Source organism: Xyrauchen texanus, chromosome 7 (assembly GCF_025860055.1).
Source record: "Xyrauchen texanus isolate HMW12.3.18 chromosome 7, RBS_HiC_50CHRs, whole genome shotgun sequence".
Taxonomy (NCBI): Eukaryota; Metazoa; Chordata; class Actinopteri; order Cypriniformes; family Catostomidae; genus Xyrauchen; species Xyrauchen texanus.
In genome coordinates, this window is record NC_068282.1 from 22023392 (window position 1) to 22047744 (window position 24353).

At 39.3% G+C, this 24353-nt stretch overlaps 1 protein-coding gene across 2 annotated transcripts; it reads right to left on the reverse strand.

The window, feature by feature from the left end:
• Positions 1 to 604: 604 nt before the first annotated feature.
• LOC127646813 (ubiquitin carboxyl-terminal hydrolase CYLD-like) lies at positions 605 to 11838 on the reverse strand. Of its 2 annotated transcripts, XM_052130716.1 has the most exons (16): positions 11599 to 11838; positions 10778 to 11406; positions 10394 to 10651; positions 9475 to 9556; positions 9111 to 9152; positions 8785 to 8963; positions 8457 to 8607; positions 8119 to 8260; positions 7815 to 7925; positions 7308 to 7399; positions 6767 to 6833; positions 4784 to 4934; positions 4438 to 4546; positions 4196 to 4314; positions 3707 to 3932; positions 605 to 3593 (listed from the first exon to the last, which is right to left on the reverse strand). In XM_052130716.1, exons 2-16 carry the CDS (start codon positions 11204 to 11206, stop codon positions 3409 to 3411), a joined length of 2343 nt encoding a protein of 780 aa, XP_051986676.1. In that variant the 5' UTR covers positions 11207 to 11406; positions 11599 to 11838; the 3' UTR covers positions 605 to 3408. The 2 variants fall into 2 exon arrangements, with proteins under 2 accessions (XP_051986676.1, XP_051986677.1); XM_052130717.1 differs by lacking the exon at positions 9111 to 9152 and having other exon boundaries at positions 606 to 3593.
• Between the last annotated feature and the right edge of the window lie 12515 nt (positions 11839 to 24353).

Below are 24353 nucleotides of genomic sequence, written 5' to 3' on the forward strand. Positions count from 1 at the left end.
AGATAAAGAGATTTTTTTATAATTATTCCTGGTAATATTGACACAGGTAATTATATTTAATTCACTTTAATGACAATTTGATTTAAATTAATTTGTCAGGTGAAAGCAGTTGACATTGACTCCATCCACAGTGCTAAGTTCTGTCTGCATAATGAGGTCATCATGCAGGCAGCACTTATTGATTTAGAGTCAAGCATTAGTACATTTCCTGTGCCTGTAAAGCCCTGCTTGCCGATAACAGGTCTGCTCTTCTCTCTGCCTTTGACAATGCTTTGTGAATATAGCATGTGTTGTTGGCTGTGTGTTCATGCATTCACTTTGTTCTACAGCAAGGGAAGAGATAAGAGAGCTCAACATGACAGCATGGATACAGCATAAAAGAAAAAGGAAATTGTTTCTAATTGAAAGAGAGAGAATAAGAAAGAGAAAGTGGGTGCTTTGAGAGGACAGGGATTTAGTTTGTAAGTGCCAGACAAAACAATTAAAACCTATTATTGCTGTCAGTTGATTATTTATTGATTTTTAAATTGGAAAATGTTTCAAAATGCATTTATTTCCATTTTTAGGAAAGAAAAAAAAAGTGACAATATAATGCTTTATTAAAAGTTTCTAAACAAAATCTTTCACAGTATAAACATAGAAATGCACTCAAATAGCATCAATTCAAGTAACACTGAAAGTTTCTCAAAGCCTAAGTGGAAGTTTCACGAATTGAAATAACAAATCCCCTCCATAAATCTTGTAAACTCTCATTCTCCACAATATTAATCAGCTGGCAGACTGTGGCTATTTACTTTGCTACAGCAATCAAGGCGTCAATGCCAGCACCAAGCGCCACTTTGATCTCCAAATGAAAAGTGGCACAGACAACATTTCATTCTGTATTTTCATGATGGTTAAGGCTTGAGGCTTCTGTGGTAATTTAATTGCACTTTACAGAGGCTGCAAAGTACTTGCTTTCTGTCACAAGTCTTGCTTTGTACATACAAATAGCTTTAAAAGGTCCTGGAACACATCGCAATGGTTCCGCTCTAGTCTCACCACTGTTTTTGCTGGTTTATGCTTTATTAATGGTAAATGTGTGATTAAGGTAAAAAATATTGCATATATTGCATTAATTTTGACAGCTCTAAAGATTATTAAAGTAACTGTTTATTCAACTATTCCTTTAATACAGTGCAGAAGTCCTATGGATCAGTTCATGACAATTTGTTGCTTTTTTTAGTCACTTTGTTTCACAGAAGAAAGCAAGTCATATGGGTTTAGAAGGACATGAGGGTGAGTAATTGATGACAGAAATTTTATTTTAGGGTGAACTATCCCTTTGCAGGTGGAAGACTAATACTCTTTAAAACATTTCTATAAAATTTCCGTTCATGCAACAGTTCTCAGACATTCAGTCTTTGGAACTTTTCCTGAGTGTGTGCAAATGCCTGAAATCCTGCTTTAAAAACAGGAAAGAAAAGATTTAAGCTCCAAAATGATCAAGTTGGAAGTAACTTATTTAATTAAGGGAATAAAATAAACATTTCAATTTGATGTACATGTTTACAGTGAACATCAGAACATCAAGAAGCTTGTTCCTTATGGCATTCACATACCCAAGTGTGTTAGCTTTATCACAGCACAACTTTATCCCACATATAAGGACATCATTCTCTGTTTTGATCACTTTCTGCCTCTTCTGTTGTTTAAACAACTACAATTCATGTAAAGGTTCATGTAAATGACAGAAACAAGCAAAGACTCATCCAGGTGTATCCCTGTTGTGTAAAGTGAGGAATGTAATTAGCTAAGATCAATCAGATCTATGTGGCTCTAACACAAGCACACACTGAGGCAGAGAGAAATGGAGGAATTAGAGGATGTTGTTCCACATAAGTGTCACTGTCAAGGCATATTTATTTTTTGGTTAATCTTTTTATTTGGATTTAAATGCACTAGAAAAACAACCAATTTTCAAGAGAGATAACATGTATAATGAATGTCTAGTGAAATAAATCAAAACATTCTGACAGATAATTTATGACACTGGCATTACATGTGGTTCATGTTTTTCAGGAGACAGAGAGAACATACAGAATTACTGAATGTTTTTCAAAAACAAAACAAAAATGGAAATTAGTTCTGCCATATTTAAAGGGTTAGTTCACACAAAAATGAAAATTCTCTCCCCCCTATGCCAGCCCAGAAGTGTATGACTTTCTTTCTTCTGCTAATCACAAATGACGATTTTTAGAAGAATATCTCAGCTCGGTAGGTCCATACAATGTAAGTGAATGGTGACCAGATCTCCAAAAAGGAGATACAGTCAGCATAAAAGTAATCCATAAGACACCATTAGTTTAATCAATGTCTTTTGAAGCAAACCAGTTGGTTTCAGTGAGAACGGACCAAAACCATGATTTCACGATCACAATTTCAAGCTTGATTACTCTTCATATCGCACAATGTATCACTCTATGCCTGCGTTAAATGCTAGGAAATGTAATCGAGCTTGAAATTATGATTATGTCTAGAGAAAGCAATGGCCAGATGTACAATGAAAAAGGTTTTTTGGTCTATTTTCCCCCAAAACCAACAGGATCACTACAGAAGACATTAATTAAACATGTTAAGTCTAATGGATTACTTTTATGCTGACTTTATCTCCTTTCTGGAGCTTTTGGAGTTCTGGTCACCATTCACTTGAATTGTATGGACCTACAGATATGAGATATTCTTCTAAAAATATTTGTTTGTGTTCAGCAGAATAAAAAAAAACGTCATACACATCTGGGATGGCATGAGGGTGAATAATTGATTTACATTTTTGGGTGAAATATCCCTTTAAGTCATCAACCACAATGTTTTAAAGAAATGTGTTTTTTGTTTTTTATTTCCAACAATTTATTCTGTCATGATTAAATGTACTATATTATTAAATGTAACAAAAATGTCCTGGCCCCCTTTCAACATACAAAAATTAGGGCAGCTAGTTACAGTAGATTTGCTCACAGTTCAGTGATGGCATTAGAAGAAAATAACAAATAGAAAACCTCCTTTCATTCTGGTAAGATAATAAACATTTTAAAGAGAAGCAATTTTTTTTTTTTTTGCAATTTCTATATACATATAAGGCATTTGGATTTAACTAATTTTATTCAAGTCTAAATCAGCTAAGGAATGTCATTATCCTGATTTAGCATATTCAAAGTGCATGTTCCACCCACCCAGGCATTATTGTCCATGGAAACTGATTCCAACAGAAAGTATAAATGTTTGGAAACTGAATAAATGCTGAAACATTGAGCAGAAGCATTTAGTTTTATGATAATTATCACAAGTCTAAGCAGACCTAGTCATTAATATTCAGATAGCGAGTTCTTATTTATTTTCTGTGCATGTCTGTCTTGAGCATTGATTTAATCATCGATAAAGAGACATACTCTGACTCTGGTAAAGGTACATGTAACCGTCACAGTAGAGTCGCTTCGCCACACCATCCATCTCTCGAGGTACCTGATTTGCTAGCTGAGCCAGAGGCATATGTAGGTACTTCCCAACCTCAGGACATGCCTGCACCTCTGGGATATTGTAGCCATCTTTTTCACCTACAAACAGGTAAGTGCATGACTCTAAAATGTGCATTCTAACATTTTGATAGAATGAAGCTTAGAGTCCTACAAAAATCTAAACCAAGCACGTAATCCACACATTCACTTACCGATCCTGTCAGCCATACTATCAAAGAAGATCCAGTCAGTATCTTGTGGTCCATATTTAACAAAAGACACATAGTGGCTGGTCTCTATGCACAGCACAGCAAACAGCTCTAGTTTCTCCCGTGGAGGAGTGCGTGTATCAAACCCTGAACTCTGTGAGTAAGAGTATCCCTGAGGAAGATGCAGGCTGCTAGGTTTGTGACATCGACGCTTCTGATGAGAGTGAACCTGAGTGCGATAGGTACATAAAACACCTAAATTAAATTTTCTATGAGGCATGTGTTGTGGGGGTTGCCTTCAGATATCCTGATTGGTTAAAAGTAATAATATAATATCATATTTTAATGACATCAAAGCGAAAAGATCTGCACTATAATTTACATATCTTACTTTGCAGGTTGTGCCTCTAATCAAAATATTGTAATTACGAATTATATATCTAAATGTTAAGAGTATGCATATAAATGCAGAATGTATGTTTAGTTCCCTACCTGAGCAGAACATTTCATACAGAAGTATTTGAACCCGGTATCACTAAAAACTTGATCCCTGAAGCAATCAGCACACTCCTCATTTGCCAACTGACCACACAACACACACTGCTGAGGACCTAATAAACAAACGTATGTAAACATTCACACATTAGATAATCTCATAGAGCAGAAACAGGAAAACACAATGCTGGGAACATCCTGACATGTTGCTATTTAGATTAGATTTTAAAGCAAGCTACCATCAGAAAGAAGACCAGTGATATCCAGTTCTGTAGAAGGAATGATTTTTGGAAACATTTTGAAACTCTTCCCTGAGCGAGGCATAGTAAGAATCAAACAGGCAGGCACCTGGAGGCATAAAGAATAAAACATAAATAAATAAATCAGTTGCAATGAGATGTCAAGAAACACACAGGTTATTTGTACAATTTGGGCCACGATTTACTCCAGAAAATTTTAAGCAGAGATAAACAGCACCATCTGCAGATCTAATGTAGACTCTCAACGGGATGAGCACAAGAAAATGCAGAACTAAAAGTAGAATCTCACAGACAAAAAACACAAAACATACACAGAGAATTGTACCTCTGATAGTTTGAGACTGTTGCTGTGAAAGGAATGTTCCAGTAGCTGTTGAACAGTTGGCAGGACCAATGGATGGTTGTAATCCATAAAGATTTGGTAGAAGTAACAGCTTTGTACTTTGCCTTGGTCTTTTTTATTACCAAACTGGCTCCTGAAGCAGAGAAAGAGTTGAAAATGAAATTATATTAATTAATCTTAATTTAACCTCATGTCATCTAAGGGTGCTTTCACACATGGTTCGATTGCTTGGACCGAACCCAAATTCATTTCCACCCTTTCCCACTGGTCTCTGTTCACATCATATTATTCGGGTCCGGACCACAGTCCAATTACTTCATCAACGTGAGTACAAGCGGCAGCTGTTTACCACTGTTACTAGGTAACAACTTGAGAAGATGTCACTGTGTTAAGTGAAGTATTAATGTTAGTCTTAATGTTTGGATTTACCAGGAAAACTTGCCATGCAAAGCATACACATGTGTTTGTCTCCTGTGGATGCACTCAATGTGCAGTGATGTGATGAATATCAGCATTTGTATGTCGTGAGCCCGCAGATGCATTGCAATCAGGGCTACCCCCTGATAGTCGACTAACCGTTAGTCAATGAGAAGAGTCTTGGTCGACCAAGTTTTGATTGGTTGGAAAAACAACCTCTGCAGGAAAACAACGAGCACCAGTACTATGTTAGGAGGTAATATGGGATAATTTTCATTAAGCAGGGTTGGGGTTAAGCCTACACAATAAAGCAAGACACCCTGATTTCAAATATTGAACTTTTTTTTAATTTATTTTAACTAAAAGTTCTATGAAACTGAAGAAAAAAAAAAAAGTGCATTTAAAATATGTGTTGCTCAACTTTTTGAAAGATGGTTTCACAACAATTGACAACATACCCTTCTATCCATCGGGTATTCCGTTATCCGGGAAAATACATGTTTGTGAATTAATTTGTTTTGTTCCTTTCTTCACTATATATATATATAGCTCGCAATATCCAATTACATCGGAAACCTCGGGGCTGATGGAACAGTGAATATTCTTGCTTTATTGATTTTGCAGTGAAAATTAAATGTATTTATTTAAAAAACTTAAATCAAATACATATCTAAATTCAAATTGCACTCAAAACAAAAACGAAAAAGCAAATAGATAAATAATAAAGTGATAATATATAATTGTATATATACATATATATTTATATATATTATTATTATTATTTTATTTATTTATATATATATATATATATATATATATATATATATATATATATATATATATATATTATACTCAAACCAGCCCGGCACCAACAATCATCCATGCGGTTATTTAATCAGCCAATCTTGTGGCAGTACTGCAGTGTATAATATCATGCAGATATGGGTCAAGGGTTACAGTTTATGTTCACATAAACCATCAGAATGAGGAAAATATTTGATTTAAGAGATTTGGACTGTGGCATTATTGTTGGTTCCACACAGGCTGGTTTGAGTATTTCTGTAACTGCTGATCTCCTGGGATTTTCACAGACAACAGTCTCAACAATTTACTCAGAATGGTGCCAAAAACAAAAAACTTTCCAAAAGTGGCATTTCTGTGGACGGAAATGCCTTGTTGATGAGAGAGGTCAACACAGAATGGCCAGACTGGTTCGAAATGACAAAGTCTATGGTAACACAGATAACTGCTTTGTAAAATTATGGTGAGAAGTATAGCTGTTTTGGGAGCACGAGGGGAAACTACACAATATTAGGCAGGTGTTTTTAAGTTTGTGGCTGATCAGTGTATATAAATTTCTTTCTGACACACAAAATGTGTTGCCTTTTTTTGTTTTCTTCAATGAGGCCAGTGAAAATATTGGCAAGGCAAATCTTCTGGCCTGAGCAGACCACAGAAAAATCCTTATTGTTGATCCCTGTATTACCTTAAAAACATATTTCTTTGCATTAGAAAAGTAAAAAGACAGACATTGAAAAGGTGTTCTACCTCAGTTTGAGTGGAGGATCTAGCGACAGAACCTCTTGCATGATGAGAGAGAGGAACTCTTCGGGATCTGCACACAATCATAAAAAGTACTGCATAAAAGTTTTTTTTAATTACTTTAGTGTTGGGTGGAGCAATTCTTTCAAATGACCAAGAGATCTTTAATAGATAATGAGATGTAAAGAAACAGCTGTGTAATGTTTTGGATCTGTGTTTTGATTTTGTAGACATAAATAGGGGGAAACATTTTCTTAAAGGAATAGTTCACCCAAAAATTATAACTCTCTCTTCATTTTCTCACCCTTATGACATCTCAAACTCATATGACTTTCTTTCTTCTGTGGAACACAAACACATATATTTTGATAGAGATATGCTGTAAAAATAACACCAAACAATTCTCCATCAAAATATCTTCATTTGTGCTCCGCAAAAGAAAGTCATACATTTGAGACAGCATAAGGGTGAACAATTCATTTTCTGTTTAAAACCTGACATAAATAAACAAGCTGAATACCATTATGTTATCAAAACAACACCGTACCCTTCTCATCTGTGGTGTAAGTGGGGCAGTGGCCTCGTTTTTGCAGTAGTTGCCGAAGCTTCATCACACTCCTCTCTGGTACAAAACCTTCTCTGTAAAATGAGGAAAAATACAATTTTTTTTTTTTTTTTTCGCATTATCCAAACAGCTGACTGTGAAAACACAGATATTGTATGTGCAATATGGGTGACTGAAACTGCTTTCAAAAAGTAATTTAACAAAGGAAAAGTACTCCTGTACTTAAAGGGATAGTGTTATCAAAATGTTTTATTCTGTAATCAATTACTCATATTTATGTTGTCCCAAACCCCAACCACTTTCTTAGCATTCTTTTTTGTCCATACAATGAAAATGAAATGTAAATAAGGCTGTCATTCTGTCTAATGTCACATCTCCTGTTGTGCTCCATGGAATGAAATTAACATATTTTGGAACAACATGAGAGTGAGTACATGATGACAGAATTTTCATTTTTGGGAGAACTATCCCTTTAAGCCATAAGCTGACCTGCGGAGAGGGTTGACGATGTCCTTCAGTAGAGTGCTTTGAATTGGATGGTCTGCACGTTGTATGGACTTAAAAAGCAGAGAATCCAGGACTGATGAACAGGAAAACAAACTGAAAGACATTTTTTTTTTTATTGAGAAATTAATATATTTAAAGATATATATTTTTTTACTTCTATTTAATTAATGGTTCTATTTTGGCAATTGCTATTGAGATGATACACATAAGATTCATACCTAGAGTATGCAGTATATGACAAAAGATCATCCCTAGCATTTCAGCTTGAACTGAGCTGAGTTCTAACCTGAACAGGGCAGAGTCCATATAACAGGAGTTGCAGTGACCCTGAACTCCCTTCATCCGGCCAACCAATCGATTTAACACATCTTCTGATCTAACAGGTGGTACATTCTCCTGTGCCAAAGATGCTAATGCCTCATCATGATCTGTTACAGAGAAAAAAGTGGGGCAAAATTGTCCTGTAAAATGCAACTGTTATAGATCTGCCTTCCACTAGGTGGCAACATTCCAATATTATTCATGACCACAATCTTCCATTGCAGTCCTTATGAGAACTGAAATACACTGTATACTGGAACTCCATAAAATCCATGGACCATGATAACCAAGACAGGTCCTTACCAGAATGTCCATTAAACACTTTCTCCTTTGCACCAGAGAAACGGTCATCAGGTTGACAGGATGCCAGTTTCACAAATAATCCACATTTTGGAAGACAGGAGAAGTAACGCTTTTTTTTAAATGTTCCATCATTCACTCCACAGGCATCCTCCTAAAAGTTTTTTTTGTATTAGTTTAATACATGGTGACTGCACATATCATGACGCTTGCAGATTCATTTCATTTTCAGAGCTGTGAAAGCACTACAGGGATTCCTGAAAGATCAGAACATGTGCTTATAATGACTAGATGTATATAATGATAATATATGCCAATATAATGAATATACCAGTTCCAGCCCAGCACGTATCTCAGGGAAATCTGGGAGAGATCCAATCCAGCGGACAGTTCCATAAGCAGGTCCTTTACCCAGAATCACCTGCACAAGGGAGCCAACAGTAATATCTGCAGAATCAGTAACATTCCCCATCTCTAGGCCCTGAGAAGTGTCCATTTTTTCACATTCATCTGTTCTCAAAAAACAGCATAAGGACAAAGATTTTATGAAATCAACATCAACTATACAGACAGGATTGAATTTATTGACTTTAAGAGTGCCCATGCCCAAATAAAGTGACAGTTCACCCAAAAATCTAAATTCTGTCTATTACTCACCCTCAAGGCATTCCAAACCAAACCCGCATGACTTTCTTTCTACTGTGGAACACAAAAGGAGGACTTACAGTCTCTGTCAATATTTACTTTCATTGTATCTAAAAATCTAAATTCTGTCTATTGCTCACCCTCACGGCATTCCAAACCCACATGACTTTCTTATTTACTTCCATTGCAAGCCCCCATACAATCGTGACTGAGGATATCAGTCCCTTACTTTCTGTCTAACATCTCCCTTTGAGTTCTATGTAAGAAAGAAATTCAATTGGGGTTAACTAATGCTTTAACACAAATTTCCACAATAACACAGGACACAGTGAGTGAATCCTGCATGAAAACCTGTAATGACTTATGCTTATGTTACCTTTAATTAACAGCTCTTCTTTAATGACACAATCTAACGGAACTGTTAGCTCTCCCCCCTGCTTCCCATCTTCATCCCTATCCTGAAAACAGACACATATTTATGTTGGGGCTTTATTTTTTATTCCAAAATTCAGGTGATATTCTTTCATCTTACCAATCCAGTTTCTGATATTTGTAGGGATGCACCTATGTATCGGCAGCTGATATTTATCGGTCAATTATTGTCCAAATGAAAACAATATGCATATGGTTTAAACGCATGAAAATGCTGATATTAAAAAAACAATAGTTTATTTATAATTAATTAGTAATACACTTTCAATGCACAATCCAGACATAATAATAGCCATAATGTGTAGAAGGGTTGTAATCCTAAGAACACGTAATATTCCATTGTATTCTTTCTTGCGGCTTTGTCTAGTAGTCTAATAGAATAATCCATTATGCTACTATAACACAGAATTTAAAAGGGGGTTTTGGTTAAAACTTTTTTTTAAATGGTGTTTTTGACATTTCCGTAGAATTGCCCAACATATGAATAGTATGAATTTTTTATAATCTATTATAAACAGTTCATACATGTGAAATGTGAGCGCTGCAAAAACTGGAGTGCAAATATGCTTTAGAAGAACAAAATAACCTTTTTTTATATCAATCATGTTGTTATATTTTGTTCTTTTTTTGTACCTTCATATCTTTTCATCTTCTAATTTTCTTTAAAACAGCAAAATAGTGATCTAATGACAAAATAAGATAAGTGGCAAAATATTGGTATCAATATGTATAAGATATGTTTTTTGTTTAAATAGCTATCGGCAAATATTTCTCCTATCGGTGCATCCCTAAATTTGTGCTTAGATCAAAGGACAGTGTTTTAACTAAACTTGTCAATACCATAGCAAGCAGTCATGACTCACAGTGGATATGAGAACCATTTTTTTGTCGCTTATGTTCATAACCATGCCATGGTGGACATATTCACAATCATCAATAAAGGTCACTCGGTCTCCAACCACGAGTGGCTCAGTAGATGTCTTGGACAGGGGAACTAAAGGTTTAGGATCCATAGGTTTGACTCTTGTAAAAGGGGCAAAAATCCCTGAGTTTTTGGAACAACTGAAGTAGGTTTTGTAGTGGTAGGAGCCCTCATTCAGGCCTTTCCCTTTATCTTCACCCTGAGAACAGCAGAACATTTTGGGCTGTCATATTAATCTTAAAAGGATTGTTTCTATTTCTTAATCTCCATACTCTCTTCTACGCAAGTACAAACACATTCTGATTTACACATAAAAGCTACTCACCAACAGTTCCACACCAAAGAATACTCCTGCTATAGGACAAGAATGTAGAATACTGCCAATGTATCTAATCACACCTTTGAGAAACTGCCCTTTATGTTCCACATATACCTGACAACCTTCAGACAAATCCAAAGCATTCTGTAAAGCCTCATGATCATCCACTGCCCTTAATCGCTCCTCATTCATATCAAGAGCCAGCAGTAATTCTGCTGACCTGCGAGTCAATGGGTGCAGAAGACTTGCATTAAGGTGTGAATCGAATGATGAGCCAATACAAATTATAGGAATAATGTTTGTGTCATTTCTTTTTTTCAATGCATCATATCGTTCCTTTGATATGTAGCATATTTCACCAGCATTTAAGTACCCATTTGGTGAGGGTGGTTTTGCAAGTATGATGAAGTACTCGTTGTTGTCGGCTGAAGTCATTTCTTAAAACTGTCACTTGGAAAATTGAAGTACTGTAAGTCAGGCTTGTGTATGCGGGGATGGGCCTAAAGCACTGGAATCTCCCTTTGATAGTTATTCACTTCCTCTGAGCATTGCATGTGTATCCGTATGTTATTTATGTTTCCAAGTAAACAAAACAAAATAACGCTGGTAGACAGGAAGAGTTGTGTAGACTCTCTCTGTAATGATTAAACAGTCAATAGTTAGTAATATTCCATGATAGATTATTGACAGTTTGACCTGTCAAACTATGGCAGATAAAGTTACAGTAGCTTAAGTTAAAAACAACTCTGCATAACCAACATTACAATCTCATTTTAAATTGAGCAAATATCTGAACTAATATATAGCACGCAGAGATTTCTACTTACCGTCTGGTTGCTAGTTACTACTTTCGATTTCTTTTTCACAAAACGAAATTGTCGTAAAATGCTAATTTCCAAATAAGGAATACATGAATACACTTAAAGTTATATGTGATTAATTTATTGTCAGACGTTAGTAATGCCGTTCTGGTGTGTTGAGGAAACAATTTTCCAGTAAAGACTGTAAAATGTCTTATTACTTGTCGTTCCTCCAAACCAAAACTACAGAATCGTCGAGTAGCCACAGACTGCAGTCTGGACGATGGGGAAGGGCGACACGTTGGGGCGGAGTGACATATGTTGCCCCGCCCCTAAATACCGAATAGCTCCGACACAAGGGGCAATTCAAACTTGCAATCAGTGAAACGATTTAGGAGGAAGGGAAATGAATGTATGGAATTGACTCCATAAACATGAGGATTGTCGTTGCGCGAGGTGAGAGAAACTGGTCAGTGTAAAGTTAATTTATTTGTATTTTTTTAATTAACGCAATGTTCGAGAATCGAATGCGGCTTAATAGCTTAAGCATAGCTAAGTGTCATTCACAGCAAATATGAGCCATAGGCCAACTGTCTTATCGGAGACAGAATCTAAGCAATAGGAGGCATATTGTAAGGGTTTCAATACATTGGCATCTATATTAAATGGATACAACTCGCTCACGGGGGCAAAAGGAGAGGGACAGATACTTTATTTTCTTTCTCCAGAAGCAGCAAGAGGCATATTAGAAGATGCCCACTACAATGAAAGCCAAATAAAATAATAAAGTTAATTTCCAGTGCTAATAAAAAAGTTATGGCAAAGTCATCACATGTGTCCCTCATTTATCTTATAAAAATAAAACATGTATGTGGGCCAATGTATTTAAACATTTTAAAGCAGAAATTTCATTCTTATTCAATTATAATTTTTTACTGATACATATTTATACACAACGAAGAAAAACCCAACACATATACAACAAATCAACATTTAACCCCCATAACATCCCTCCTCAATCACCAACCACACCCTGACCCCTGTTGTCACATATAATAACACACACACACACACACACACACACACACACACACACACACACACACACACACACACACACACACACAAAGCAGACAACAAAAAAGAAAATCTAATAATCATAATTAAACTAAACTTCTCCACCACATCCCATTCACGAGAATCCTCCAAAAATGTAAAATAATTGCCCCATTTTTTATCAAACAAGTCCCAAACTCAAGCATTCCACTTGACACTTTTTCAAAAGCTGCCACCCTCCCCATCTCCACACACTACTCTGGAAATGAGGGCGCTTCATCGACTTCCATCCCCTTAAAATAATTTGCCTGCCAATCATGATATTTATTATGTGTTTATCCCACAAATTTATGACTGCCCCATCACCCAAAATACAGAGTCTGGGGCAAAGTAAAATTTTAGTGCCCAAAACGTCACTCACACTCTGAATCTTCAACCAAAATTCTTGGATCTTTACACACCCCCAAAAACATGGGTTGTGTCTCCATCTTCTGATTGGCATCGCCAGCAGGTGGGTGTTTCTTGAAGTCCAAGCCTGTACCATTTATAGTGGTCCAAAAGGATCTATGTAAAATCTTGAATTGCATAAGGCGTACTCTTGCATCTCTAGATGCAGACATTTGTATTAATCCTAGCCCACACTTCCTCCTCCAACACCAAGTTTAAATCTTTCTCCCAAAATCTCATGATAGAAGTTAAAGCTCCGACCCCCAGACTCTGAATTAACAGGGAGTAATACACTGATGCCTCATGGCCTTTTCTAAAAGCAGTAATCACCTCTCCCAGAATATCTGCTGCTTTAGGGAGTGTGTGCTACTTGCACAGCTGTAAATACCTATATAACTGAGATCTAGGAATCCCAAAATTTTGAAACAAATGTAAAAAATATTTCAACACTTCACTCTCAATAGGTCACCGAGTGTAGTAATCCCCCTCACAATCCACTCTGACCAGCAAAAAGGGGATTTTATTAATACTAGGGCACGTCTTTTCGCCGCTACCGGAGTCTGATCATTCGCCATTGACCACACTGGATTGATAAAATGCCTAATGTTATCAGAAGAGCTGCGGACCAAAATAAACCCCACCTGATCTATATATATATATATATATATATATATATATATATATATATATATATATATATATATATGTATAAGACATGTCATAACTTTACTTAATCGGTTAACCAGAATTCTTGACAATATTTTGACATCTATCTGGATTAGGGAAATTGGACAATAACTCTTATTCACTTGGATCTTAGTCCTTTTTAAGAATCAGACTGATCCGGGCTTGTTTCATGGTTGGAGGAAGCTTTCCATTCTTTAATGATTCTGTCTAACAAAAGTGGAGCCAGTTCTGTAGTATAAAACCTAAAAAAAGAAACGGCAAAGCCATCTGTCCCCAGAGCCTTGCCTGCAGGCAAGTCCTTATTTACCTCGCCAAGCTCCTCCAAGTTTATCTTTTTTTGCTCAATTTAGGGGGTTCTAATGGTTCCACAAAGTTTCTAATGTCTTCATCAGCAGACGAAGATGTGGAACTATAGAGATCAAGATGGAATACTTTAGAATTATTATTAATATCAATGGCTGAGGTAAATATTTCACAACCAGCAGATTTCACTGAGGGAATGATAGAAAAAGACTCTCTCAGCTTTATAGATCAAGCCAAAAGATTCTCTGCATTGTCCCTGACTCAAAATATATTGCCCTGAATAGCCAAAACTCCACCTTCTGCGACAAAATAGTATTATATCTGTATTTCAATCGGGTCAATTCTCTGAGGACATCAAAGGACATTCGGCACTTTCAATATTCCCTTCCAACTCCACGAGTTCTCGTGCTTTGGATTTTTTGATGAATGAGGCATAATGTATGATCCAACCCTTAAGAACTGCCTTAAGTGCCTCATAAGCCACGCCCACAGAGGATACTGAGTACCAGTTGGTCTCCATATAGACATTGATTTCAGCCTTTAGCATATGTTGGAATTCAGGATTTTGCAAAAGGGATACTAAAGCTCCAAATATATGATTCCTTTTTCTCTGTATGTGGCAACACCTCTTAACTCACCAGGGTGTGATCTGAGACTAAACTGTTTCCAATTGGACAATCAACAGATGTAATGAGGGACTTAGATATCTAAAAAAAATCTATTCTAGAATAAATCTTATGGACTGATGAAAAAGAAAAGCATCAATGTTGCTCTAGGGGGCTTACACACTTTTGCTTCACTATGATCAAGGACTGAGTCCATTAAAATATTAAAGTCTCCTCCCAATATTATATCATGAGGGGTGCCAGTGGCTTACAACATCCTTTCAAGATCTATAAAAAGTCCTTATCATCAGCGTAAGATGCGTAAATATTAGCCAAAATCAACCTTAGCCTTTGAATTTCTGCTAAAACAATAATGACTCTTTCTAATTGATCTTTAATCTGTTTGATGCATTTTAATTGTAGATGCTTACTTATCAATGTAATGACTCCACTGATCTTACTTGTGCCAGCACTAAAGAAAACATGTCAACCTCATATCTTCCCAAATTTTTCAGCTTCCTGCGGGGAAAGATGCGTTTCTTGAAGAAACACTACCATATTTCTTACGTTTAAGAAATTAAATAGCCTTCCTTCATTTTATGGGGTGCCCAGCCCATTCACATTCCATGTGGAGAGAGAGAATCCACTCATATTAACATTTGAAATTTTGACATATTAAAAAACAATTGTGTGTCAAAAATAAAATGAGAACGACCACATTCTAACATTAGTGCAATAATCAAACCTCGAACATCCCCCCGAACAAAAAAAAACAGAAAAAAAGAAAAACGTGTCCATTAACCCCACGCACGACAGCGCCAACTGGCGTCCATCCATCTAAAGAAAACAGTCCATGTACGCCTACAAGAGCCCCCGTGCGTGTGTTTTATAAATCTATAAAACACACTCCAGCCAATAGGAGGCTGTGGCAGGGCGGAGGGCGGGGCCGGGTCGTGATTCTACTCACCCGGTCCCTTATCAGGCTAATCAAGCCTCCGAGAGGGATAAAGGTCGACTGCGGAGGATTGTGCTGGAAAGAGAGAGAGAGAGGGGAGAGAGAAAAAGCTTACTCACCGGTTCTCTGGTGTACCGTCGCATTGTCCTCGAACACTCTCCGGCAAACTACAGCCGCTCCTCTCCAGGCGAACCGGAGTCAAACCTCCAACCCCCAGCAGACAGAACGCCCCTCCGCTTTTCTGGCGGCACGTGGGGACACTCCTCCGCCCCTGGCAGCGGCCCTACCGCTCCAGGTGGTCGGGGATTTGCTTCCCTCCTCCCCTCGTGGACGGCGGTCTTCTCTCGACCCCTCCACGTCTCTGGGGACGGCAGGGCACTCCTCCGCCCCCGGCAGCGGCTCCCTCGCTCCAGGCGGTCGGGGAATCCAGTCCCCACTCGCCCCGCGGACGGTGGCCGTTCCCTGTGTCCGGGCGGTCGGGCTACTCCGTCACCCGGCAGATGGCAGTGGCGCTCCCCTGGTTGGACGGCAGTGTTGAGGACTCTGCGACGGGCATCCTTCCTCCTTCCCGGGTTTTGGCACCAATGTAAGATGGGCAAGGAGGAGGCGAGAAACAGCTTGTCAATATAAATAATAATTTAATAAAAACTTAAACCAAAACACACAAACATAAACACACACAATCCTCCGCAGTCGACCTTTATCCCTCTCGGAGGCTTGATTAGCCTGATAATTGACCGGTGTAGAATCACGACCCTGCCCCGCCCTCCGCCCTGCCACAGAGGCATATGCACAAAGAATGTGCAGATTCATCCACAAACTGTCATCCACAAAGGAGTGTTATTCCACAAAACAAACTCTAGCCGCTAGGCGGAACCAGAACAAAGAGAAATAAGGCGCTCAGTTCCTCCAACAGTCAAGTGAATGTTCAGTGAGTCAGGCCCATTCGGCTGCAAAATGAGAACTACAAATAACTTACTCAATCATTTAATTTATGAAGGAAATTGCTTGCTGTGGGCATGTAAATATTTTGCTGCCATCCTTAGTATCTATTCTCAATTTGGCCGGTAAGATCAGTGCAACATTCAGACATTGAACTCGATGTGCCTCAGCAGCGGAGCGCTGCATAGTAAAACAAGCATTTACAATTCGTTACGTGAGTTTTTAAAACGAAAATAACCACACAATCTGAAAATTTTCAAAAGCGAATGCATGAACATGCACAAGAACTTCACATAATTAATCTGTGTCTAATATCAACATGAGGGAAAGATATGAGAGGCATGGACGCATGTTACAGTCTCAGTTACAGATATTGCACTAAAATAACCCAGAATTCTGCTCTGAATGTCATGTTTACTTTTAATGAATTGCTTGTAATTAAGAGAAAATGTGCACAGGTTTTTAGCTCTTTCTTTCTTTTTGAGCTTTGTATTACTGTGTCAGTAATACACAGACGTAATAATTTATGTATGTCCTCATTAAACCAGTGATTGTCTCCCCTTGTGTACGCATAGCATAAATCATCATACTTCTCAACACCATAAACCAATACACGTGTTGCCCCGCCCCATTGGGTCGCCATGCCACATCGTCCAGACTGCACTCTGGAGTACACAATGTGCCCTTCAAATGGACTCGGAAATATTGTAATTACGAGTTCCGAGCACAAGTATGACCCAGTGATGGGCCACTTATGATTGGGAAACTTGGAATTCCCTTACGACTCAGTACCCGTGACTGTGTGCAACGCATGTAGTTGAAACCTCTCTACAATAATGGCAATATTCTAATATTGCTCTGGTGTTTGAGTACCGGCTTTTTATGAGCGAAGCTGTCCGCTATAAAAGCAGGAGTGCCAATACCAAGTGTTCCTTGTGCAAGAAGCACATCCTGCTGTCAGATCAGCATGAGAGCTGCATTCTCTCTCTGGTCCGCACCCTCACAGAGTCAGGTCTTATAGAGACAGACTACCAAGAGTCTCAAGGTCATGAGTCTCAAGACGCTGCGCTCACAAATCACCGTCATTCTGAGGGACGAATCAGCCTCACATGCCCTCCCACCCGCCTCTTCTGTGATACCCGAGGGATCACATGAGGAGGTGCGGCAGGGCCGCATGGTCGAGCAGGATGAATTTGAGGAGAACCTTGTGCCAGCACACGCCCCGCGAGCCCCCCAATATCCATGCATGTGTCTATGCCAATATATTATGTGCGTGACAAGCTCTGACCCTCCACATGATGCTGGGGATGATGATGATGTCATGTCTCTCGCTGCATCAGTCGAGTTGTCAGTGGATGATGCTACCGCCCCTCCCCCCATCGAGGGCGAGGAGCGTGTATGCGCCACTGACAAGATTCAAGTATTGCAAATTAATTGCAATTTTTTTTTATTAGGGCATCTTGTGGAGCACTTGCTTCTGTTTCACACATGACAATAAGTGGCTCGAGTGTTTTGACTACATTCACCAAAATTTGTTCAGATCCATTTAATGATTTGTTCAGGGCAATTTCTGGTGATGCCAGAAGGTGGTGACAAATGAGTGTCTTGTATGAAATGAGTTAGTAACTGAATCAACGATCAAAAGAACATTTTTAATCCTTTAATATGTCTGTGTCTACAGATCTAAAAAGAGACTTTAGTAGAGGTTTTGAACATTATAAAAACAATGCAAATCTATCATTTCCCTACAGTTTGTGAGCTACTGTGCATGACATTACATCAAAAGACAACAATTCTAGTCTTATATTAATTCAAATGAGTTTCAATAAGTGTCTGCATATCTATTTCACTTCAGTAAAATGCCTGTGTTCTAAGAACACAGCAGGGTTCTCCGGGTTCTTTTCTATGTTTTTAGATGCTTTTGTTTTAATGGCCTTTTCTATGAGCGACCTCAAGAAATCAAGTTTTATACTTCTCTTTTTTGGACAATCTTATTGACTTTTAAGTTTGTTTGAAATCTATGCTACACCTCACGTCTGACTGGAATACATCAAAGGAAATTAACACCACTGCACTCACAGATGGTCTTGTTAAATAGGCTGCTTGATTCCCTGTCCATCGTCAACGTCCAGTGTGGCTGGAGTGAGTGGACTTTGAATTCGAGTCGTGTTGATGGATGCATTGAGGATGTTCTGCCTTCTGTTGCCCATCTTGGCCTACTGGAGTTTTGCGGTTTGCCTTCGCCAATTTCAGCAGAGAGCCCCCTGCTTGTTTGCATGTCCATGCAATCATCTTTCTTCTGATATGGTTTTATTCTACTCATCTCTGGATTTACGTCATTTGAGTTCTTCTAGACCACCTGTCAGACATCGTGTACAACTAATGCACTTGGAATAGCGTGTCGCCCCCGTTATGTCCATCGAGGGTCGCGACAACATCCCTGCAGATTACCAGTTGATTACCCTGACAACCACCATATACCGGCCATCTGGTCTTCACACCGTCACTCTCTGACTGGTGCAAGTGATGTGAAGCGGGGTGACAATATTGATAATCTCAGTTTACTGAAACACACATCTTTTATTTCACAGCAAAACAAAGATGGCCCTCATTAATGCATGTTCAATATCGAACAAGTCTTATTATTCTTTATGAGTTTTTTTATATCACGATCATTGGATTTTTTATTCATCACTGAGACCTGGCTGAATCCTGGCAAACAAATGGCCCTGGGGAATCTAACACCGCCAGGCTGTGATTTTTTAAATTCTCCACAAGATTTCAGGAAACTCTTTAAAAATGCAGAACACTACCTATGGACATATTTTGCAATCTTGAGGTCCAAATATTAGAGATTGACATCTTGGGTCTTGCTTTGTCTGCACTTGTGTACAGACCTCCCAGATTAAATAAGGACTTCATCCAACAATTTTCTGGTGTCTCTTGGTGATAGTCTCCTGATTCTTGGGGATTTTAATATTCATTTTTGCTGTCCATCAAAACCTCTTTACATTTTGCATGACATGTCACTGGTCCTACTCACAATATGGGTGTCACGGTCTCGCTCACCTGCCCCGTGTTTTCTGTTTCACCCGTCACTAGTCACGTTCCATGTCACGCTCCCTTGTTATCCGCCCCGTGTTTTCTGTTTTACCGATCATGCCCCCTGTCATGTCTTCTTTGTTGTCCGCCCGTGTTTCACTGTCTCTGTGAAAACTACACTTCCCATCTTTTCCGGCCCTGTCACTGTGTTATTGTCCGCACCTGTCCGTCATTTTGTCATTACCATGTCTCTTTATTTAAACCCCGCTGTTTTCCCTTCCCATTGTCGTGCGTTGGCGTTTCATGTCCCTTTCTGACGCTTCATGTTTGTTCATTCGTGTGTTCCTTGTTGATGTTCCCCGCTCTCGTTGCTCATCCGTCCGAGGTTGCCCTGCTGTCCATGTTCCCTGCTGTCTGTCGTTTCAGGTTTACCCTGTCCTCCGTGGATGTTCGATGCCTGCACCCCTTCTGTGTTCAATCCAGTATTTTGGTTTCCTTTTCCCCTTGTGGATCTTTTCTTTGTTCCTGAGTTTGTTTATTTTTGTGTAATAATAAAGCCGTGTTTGGATCCTACCTCCCGTCTGCCTTGTCCTGCTTCCCACAATTCGTTACAATGGGTAATACATTAGATCATGTGTTGTCTTATGGTCTTTCTGTATCCAACTTAGAGGTCTTAGATATTGGCATTTCAGAAATATTTTCAATTTTGTTTGAGTCTGTGTCTACGTGTCCTCTCTCTACTTTTTCTCAGCACTTACGTCACTCCCAGTCCATTCACTCGTCTACTGCCAATCTTTAATTCTGAATTTTATCAAAACGCATTTCACAGATGATGTCTTAGCTGGACTCAACACTGAGTCATTGGTTGAAGTAGTTTTCACTAGATAATGTCACTCCGATCAAGCCAAGGAGAGTGAAGGGTGTTTCACAGCCTTAGTTACATAATGTCACCCGTGCTTTCAGACAAGAGTGCAGAAAAGCTGAGTGCAAGTGGAAATGAGACAAGATTCATGCCTTTTACGATATTTTAAAGGAGTGTTTAACAAACTATCAGAGAGATGTATTGGAAGCGAAAGCTAAGTTTTTCTCTTCATTAATCTCTGATAATGCAAATCGACCAAAAGTATTGTTCAAAAGAATTTATTCTGTTTTAAGCCCAACTAAAAATGCTTTTCTGGATGCCACTCAAGAGAACTGTGAAACATTTTAAAATTTCTACTCACAAAACTTGTTGTTTTTTTGTAGCTCTACTGGTTTCAGACCCTTGCACAGCACTGAATTTGCATTGTTGAAGGTCACTAATTATATTTTCTTTCCATGGATTCAGGCTCACCTGTCATCTTAGTTTTATTAGATCTCAATGCCGCATTCGACAGTATCGACCATAATATTCTCCTTAGTCATCTAGAATGTATGGTTGGCATCCAGGGTATGGCCCTCCAGTGGTTTTCCTCCTATTTAAAATAAAGGATGTTCTATGTAAATTTAGGTACATTTTATTCTACGTTGGCTCAGTTACAGTGCGGTGTCCCTTAGGGGTCGATTTTTGGACCCTTGTTATTTTCACTGTTTATGCTTCCTCTGAGCTCTATCTTTCAGAAGTACAACATATTTTATCACTGTTATGCTGACGATTCATACATTTTATTTCCCAGTGATTGTAGACAAGTATTGTTCATCTGAGAATGCCCTAAATTGCTTCAAAGATATTAAACATTGGCTGTCAAACAATTACTTCTTCTTACCTGGCCTGGTTGCCCAGTTTGGTCCTCTGTCATCGAATATACAAGATCATGTGAGGAGTCTTGGAGTGATTTTAGACACCTCGTTACTTTTCAATAAGCAGATCATGCTGTTGTCAAGGGTAGCTTTTTCCACCTGAGATCTATCGCTAAAATAAAATATTGTCTTTCCCATTAAGACTTTTGTTTTGTGATCCACTCACTTATTACATCAAGGTTAGACTATTGCAACTCATTGAACATTGGTCAGCCCAAAACTGCATTATCCCACCTACAGCTAGTTCAAAATGCAGCAGCTAGGCTTTTAAAAGGGTCAAGAAAGAGGGATCACATTTCCCTGGTTTTAGCTTGTGGCTTCCAGTGAAATTCAGGGTCGATTTTAAAATTCAGATTTATGTCTATAAGGCACCATCTGGTCTCGGGCCCCAGTATGTCAGTGACCTTCTACACCCTTACTCCCCAACCAGAGTGCTCAAGTCTTCTGATCAACTTTTATTAAGGGTTCCTCATTGTCGCTATGGATCTAAGGGTGACCGTGCCTTTTCTGTGATAGATCCTAATCTCTTGAACAGTCTCCCTTTCCATGTGAGGTCAGCTTTATCATTAGCCATTTTTAAATCTTTAAAAATATATTTATATTCTGTAGCTTTTGAATTGATCATTGAATAGTTTGAAATAGATAAATACATGACTACGCCCAGAAAGATCTTAGAGGTTTTCTACTCCAGGTGATGTCAAGGTTGAGAGGCATTCTGTCGTGTGCCTCATCCAATTGGATTTGAAAGTTTGATCCTTTGGAATTTCACACATAGGTGTGAAGTGAGCAGGCCTGTTTTGGACTCCCTTTGTTTGATTTTGGCACGGTTGTTATCAGTAAGTTATCAGTAAGCTACATGAGGCCCAACATATTTTTGTTACTATGAATATTTGTGGAGGGGGACGTGGTTGTGTGTCTGTCACTGAGGAGAAAGGAAGCGGTAAGGGCCATCACCTGGTGATTTTAATTGTTGATATTAAACACCTGTGTCTCGTATCAGTGATGATGAGATGGGTTTAAAAGACTGCCTGAGCAATAGACAGAGAGAGAGTGTCCAAACCTGACACACACCCCGAAGCTACATGCTGCAAAGCATTTATTTAATACTTTAAGTTTATTCTGACTGTTATCAGTGAAGCTCAGTCTATGACGAGAAAAGATTAGCTGAAAAGCTCTTTTTTGAGTTAAAGTTGGAGAATAAAATCATACTTATGTGGACTGCAACCCTGGCTCTCACTTCCTTCTTACGAAAACCTGCTACACTGGTGCCGAAACCCAGGATAAAGAAGAAGACTAGTGGCCATGGAAGAAGTCATCTGCACCTTGGCTAGCATCCAGGAGACGCACCATCAAGCTCTCCTCGCTCAAGAACTCAGGAGCTCCTCCAAGCCCAAGCTGAGGATCGGCAGGCCTTGCAGAGCTGGTTAGCTCCACCACAGCCCCGGATGCAGCAACAGCTGCTGCTCTCAAAGATGGGCCCTCAGGATGAGCCAGAGACTTTCATGAGTTGGGCTAAACTGATGGGCTGGTTGAACGATTTAAGGATGATAGAAACTAGGACAAATGGCTGGAACCCCTATTATTTGCAGTCAGGGAGGTCCCGCAAGCCTCCCTGGGGTTTTCCCCCTTTGAGCTCCTGTATGGATGGTGGCCCCGCGGGGTGCTTGACGTCATATGGGAGGCATGGGAGGAAGGACCTTCCCAAAGCAAAAATGAAATTCAGTATGTCCTTGATCTTTGAGAAAAGCTACACACACTGGGTCGGTTGTCACAGCAAAATTTGCACCAAGCTCAAGAGACACAAGGCCGACTCTATATTAGTGGTGCCCAGCTGTGGGAATTTGCATCGGGAGACAAAGTACAAAGTCCCCACATCGAGTGGCAAGGGCCTTTTGAGGTTACACGTTGAGTTGGGGATCTCGATTATGAAGTTAAATGAACGGATGATTTACCACCTCAACGTCCTTAAATTATGGAGGGAAGTGGTGTCCATGGAGATAGTTGTTCCGTAGAGAGGCGGAGCTCAGGCCAGAGGTGAAGTTCAAAGTCGATCCATTCACCTCGGTCCCTTGTAGAGCCCACCTCTCACTGTCCCAGCTCGCAGGGTTGGCCAAATTGCAAAAGCAATTTGCAGACATGTTCTCTCCTCTTACAAGACTTACGAACCTCATACAACACCATATCGAGACCCCACCGGGTGTGGTAGTGCGTAGTCAGCCATACCTCTTTCCCAAACATAAGAAAAAGTGATTCAGGAGAAATTTGAGGCAATGATCGAGATGGGGTTAATAGAAGAATCGTACAGCAATTTGGCCAGCCCGGTTGTTCTTGTACCTAAGAGTGATGGGTCAGTCCGGTTCTTTGAAGATTACCGGAAGGTTAACGTGGTGTCTAAATTTGGTCCTGTGGCAGGGTGGAGGGCTGGGTTGTGATTCCACACACCTGGCCCTTAATCAGGCTTATTAGCCCTCAAGAAGTATAAGGGCCGACCAAAAACAAACACACACACACAGGTGTCGGACAGCTGTCCCTAAATCTCTCTCCCTGTCACACTGCCTTCTTCGGTTGGCCTTTATCCCTCTCGAGGGCTAATTGTCCTGATTAGGGACCAAGTGTGCGGAATCGCGACCTGGCCCCGACCTCCGCCCTGCCACAGACACGTACCCAATGCCCCGAATTGACGAACTGCTTGATCGGTTAGGTGCGGCTCTGGATTTAACAAAGGGGTATTGGCAGATCCCCTTAACTCCATTATCCCAAGAAAAAAAACTGCATTTTCCACACCGTTAGGATTACACTAATTTGTCACTCTTCCTTTCGGTTTGTTCGGGCTCCCGCCACATTCCAGTGCCTCATGGATAAGATTCTCCGGCCGTACGCTGCATATGCCACTGCCTATTTGGATGATATTATTATATACAGTAATGACTGGCAGAGGTATATGCAGAATCTAAGAGCCGTCCTGA

What these genes read in the sequence shown, in the direction of transcription:
- LOC127646813 (XM_052130716.1), bottom strand. Translation starts at nt 11,206, where the DNA reads ATGACTTCAGCCGACAACAACGAGTACTTCATCATACTTGCAAAACCA. An exon ending in AGAAGAGCTGTTAATTAAAG is followed by an intron (nt 9,153 to 9,474) that starts GTAACATAAGCA and finishes TGTGTTCCACAG; the next exon opens with TAGAAAGAAAGTCATGCGGG. An exon ending in TACGTGCTGGGCTGGAACTG is followed by an intron (nt 8,608 to 8,784) that starts GTATATTCATTA and finishes AAAAACTTTTAG; the next exon opens with GAGGATGCCTGTGGAGTGAA.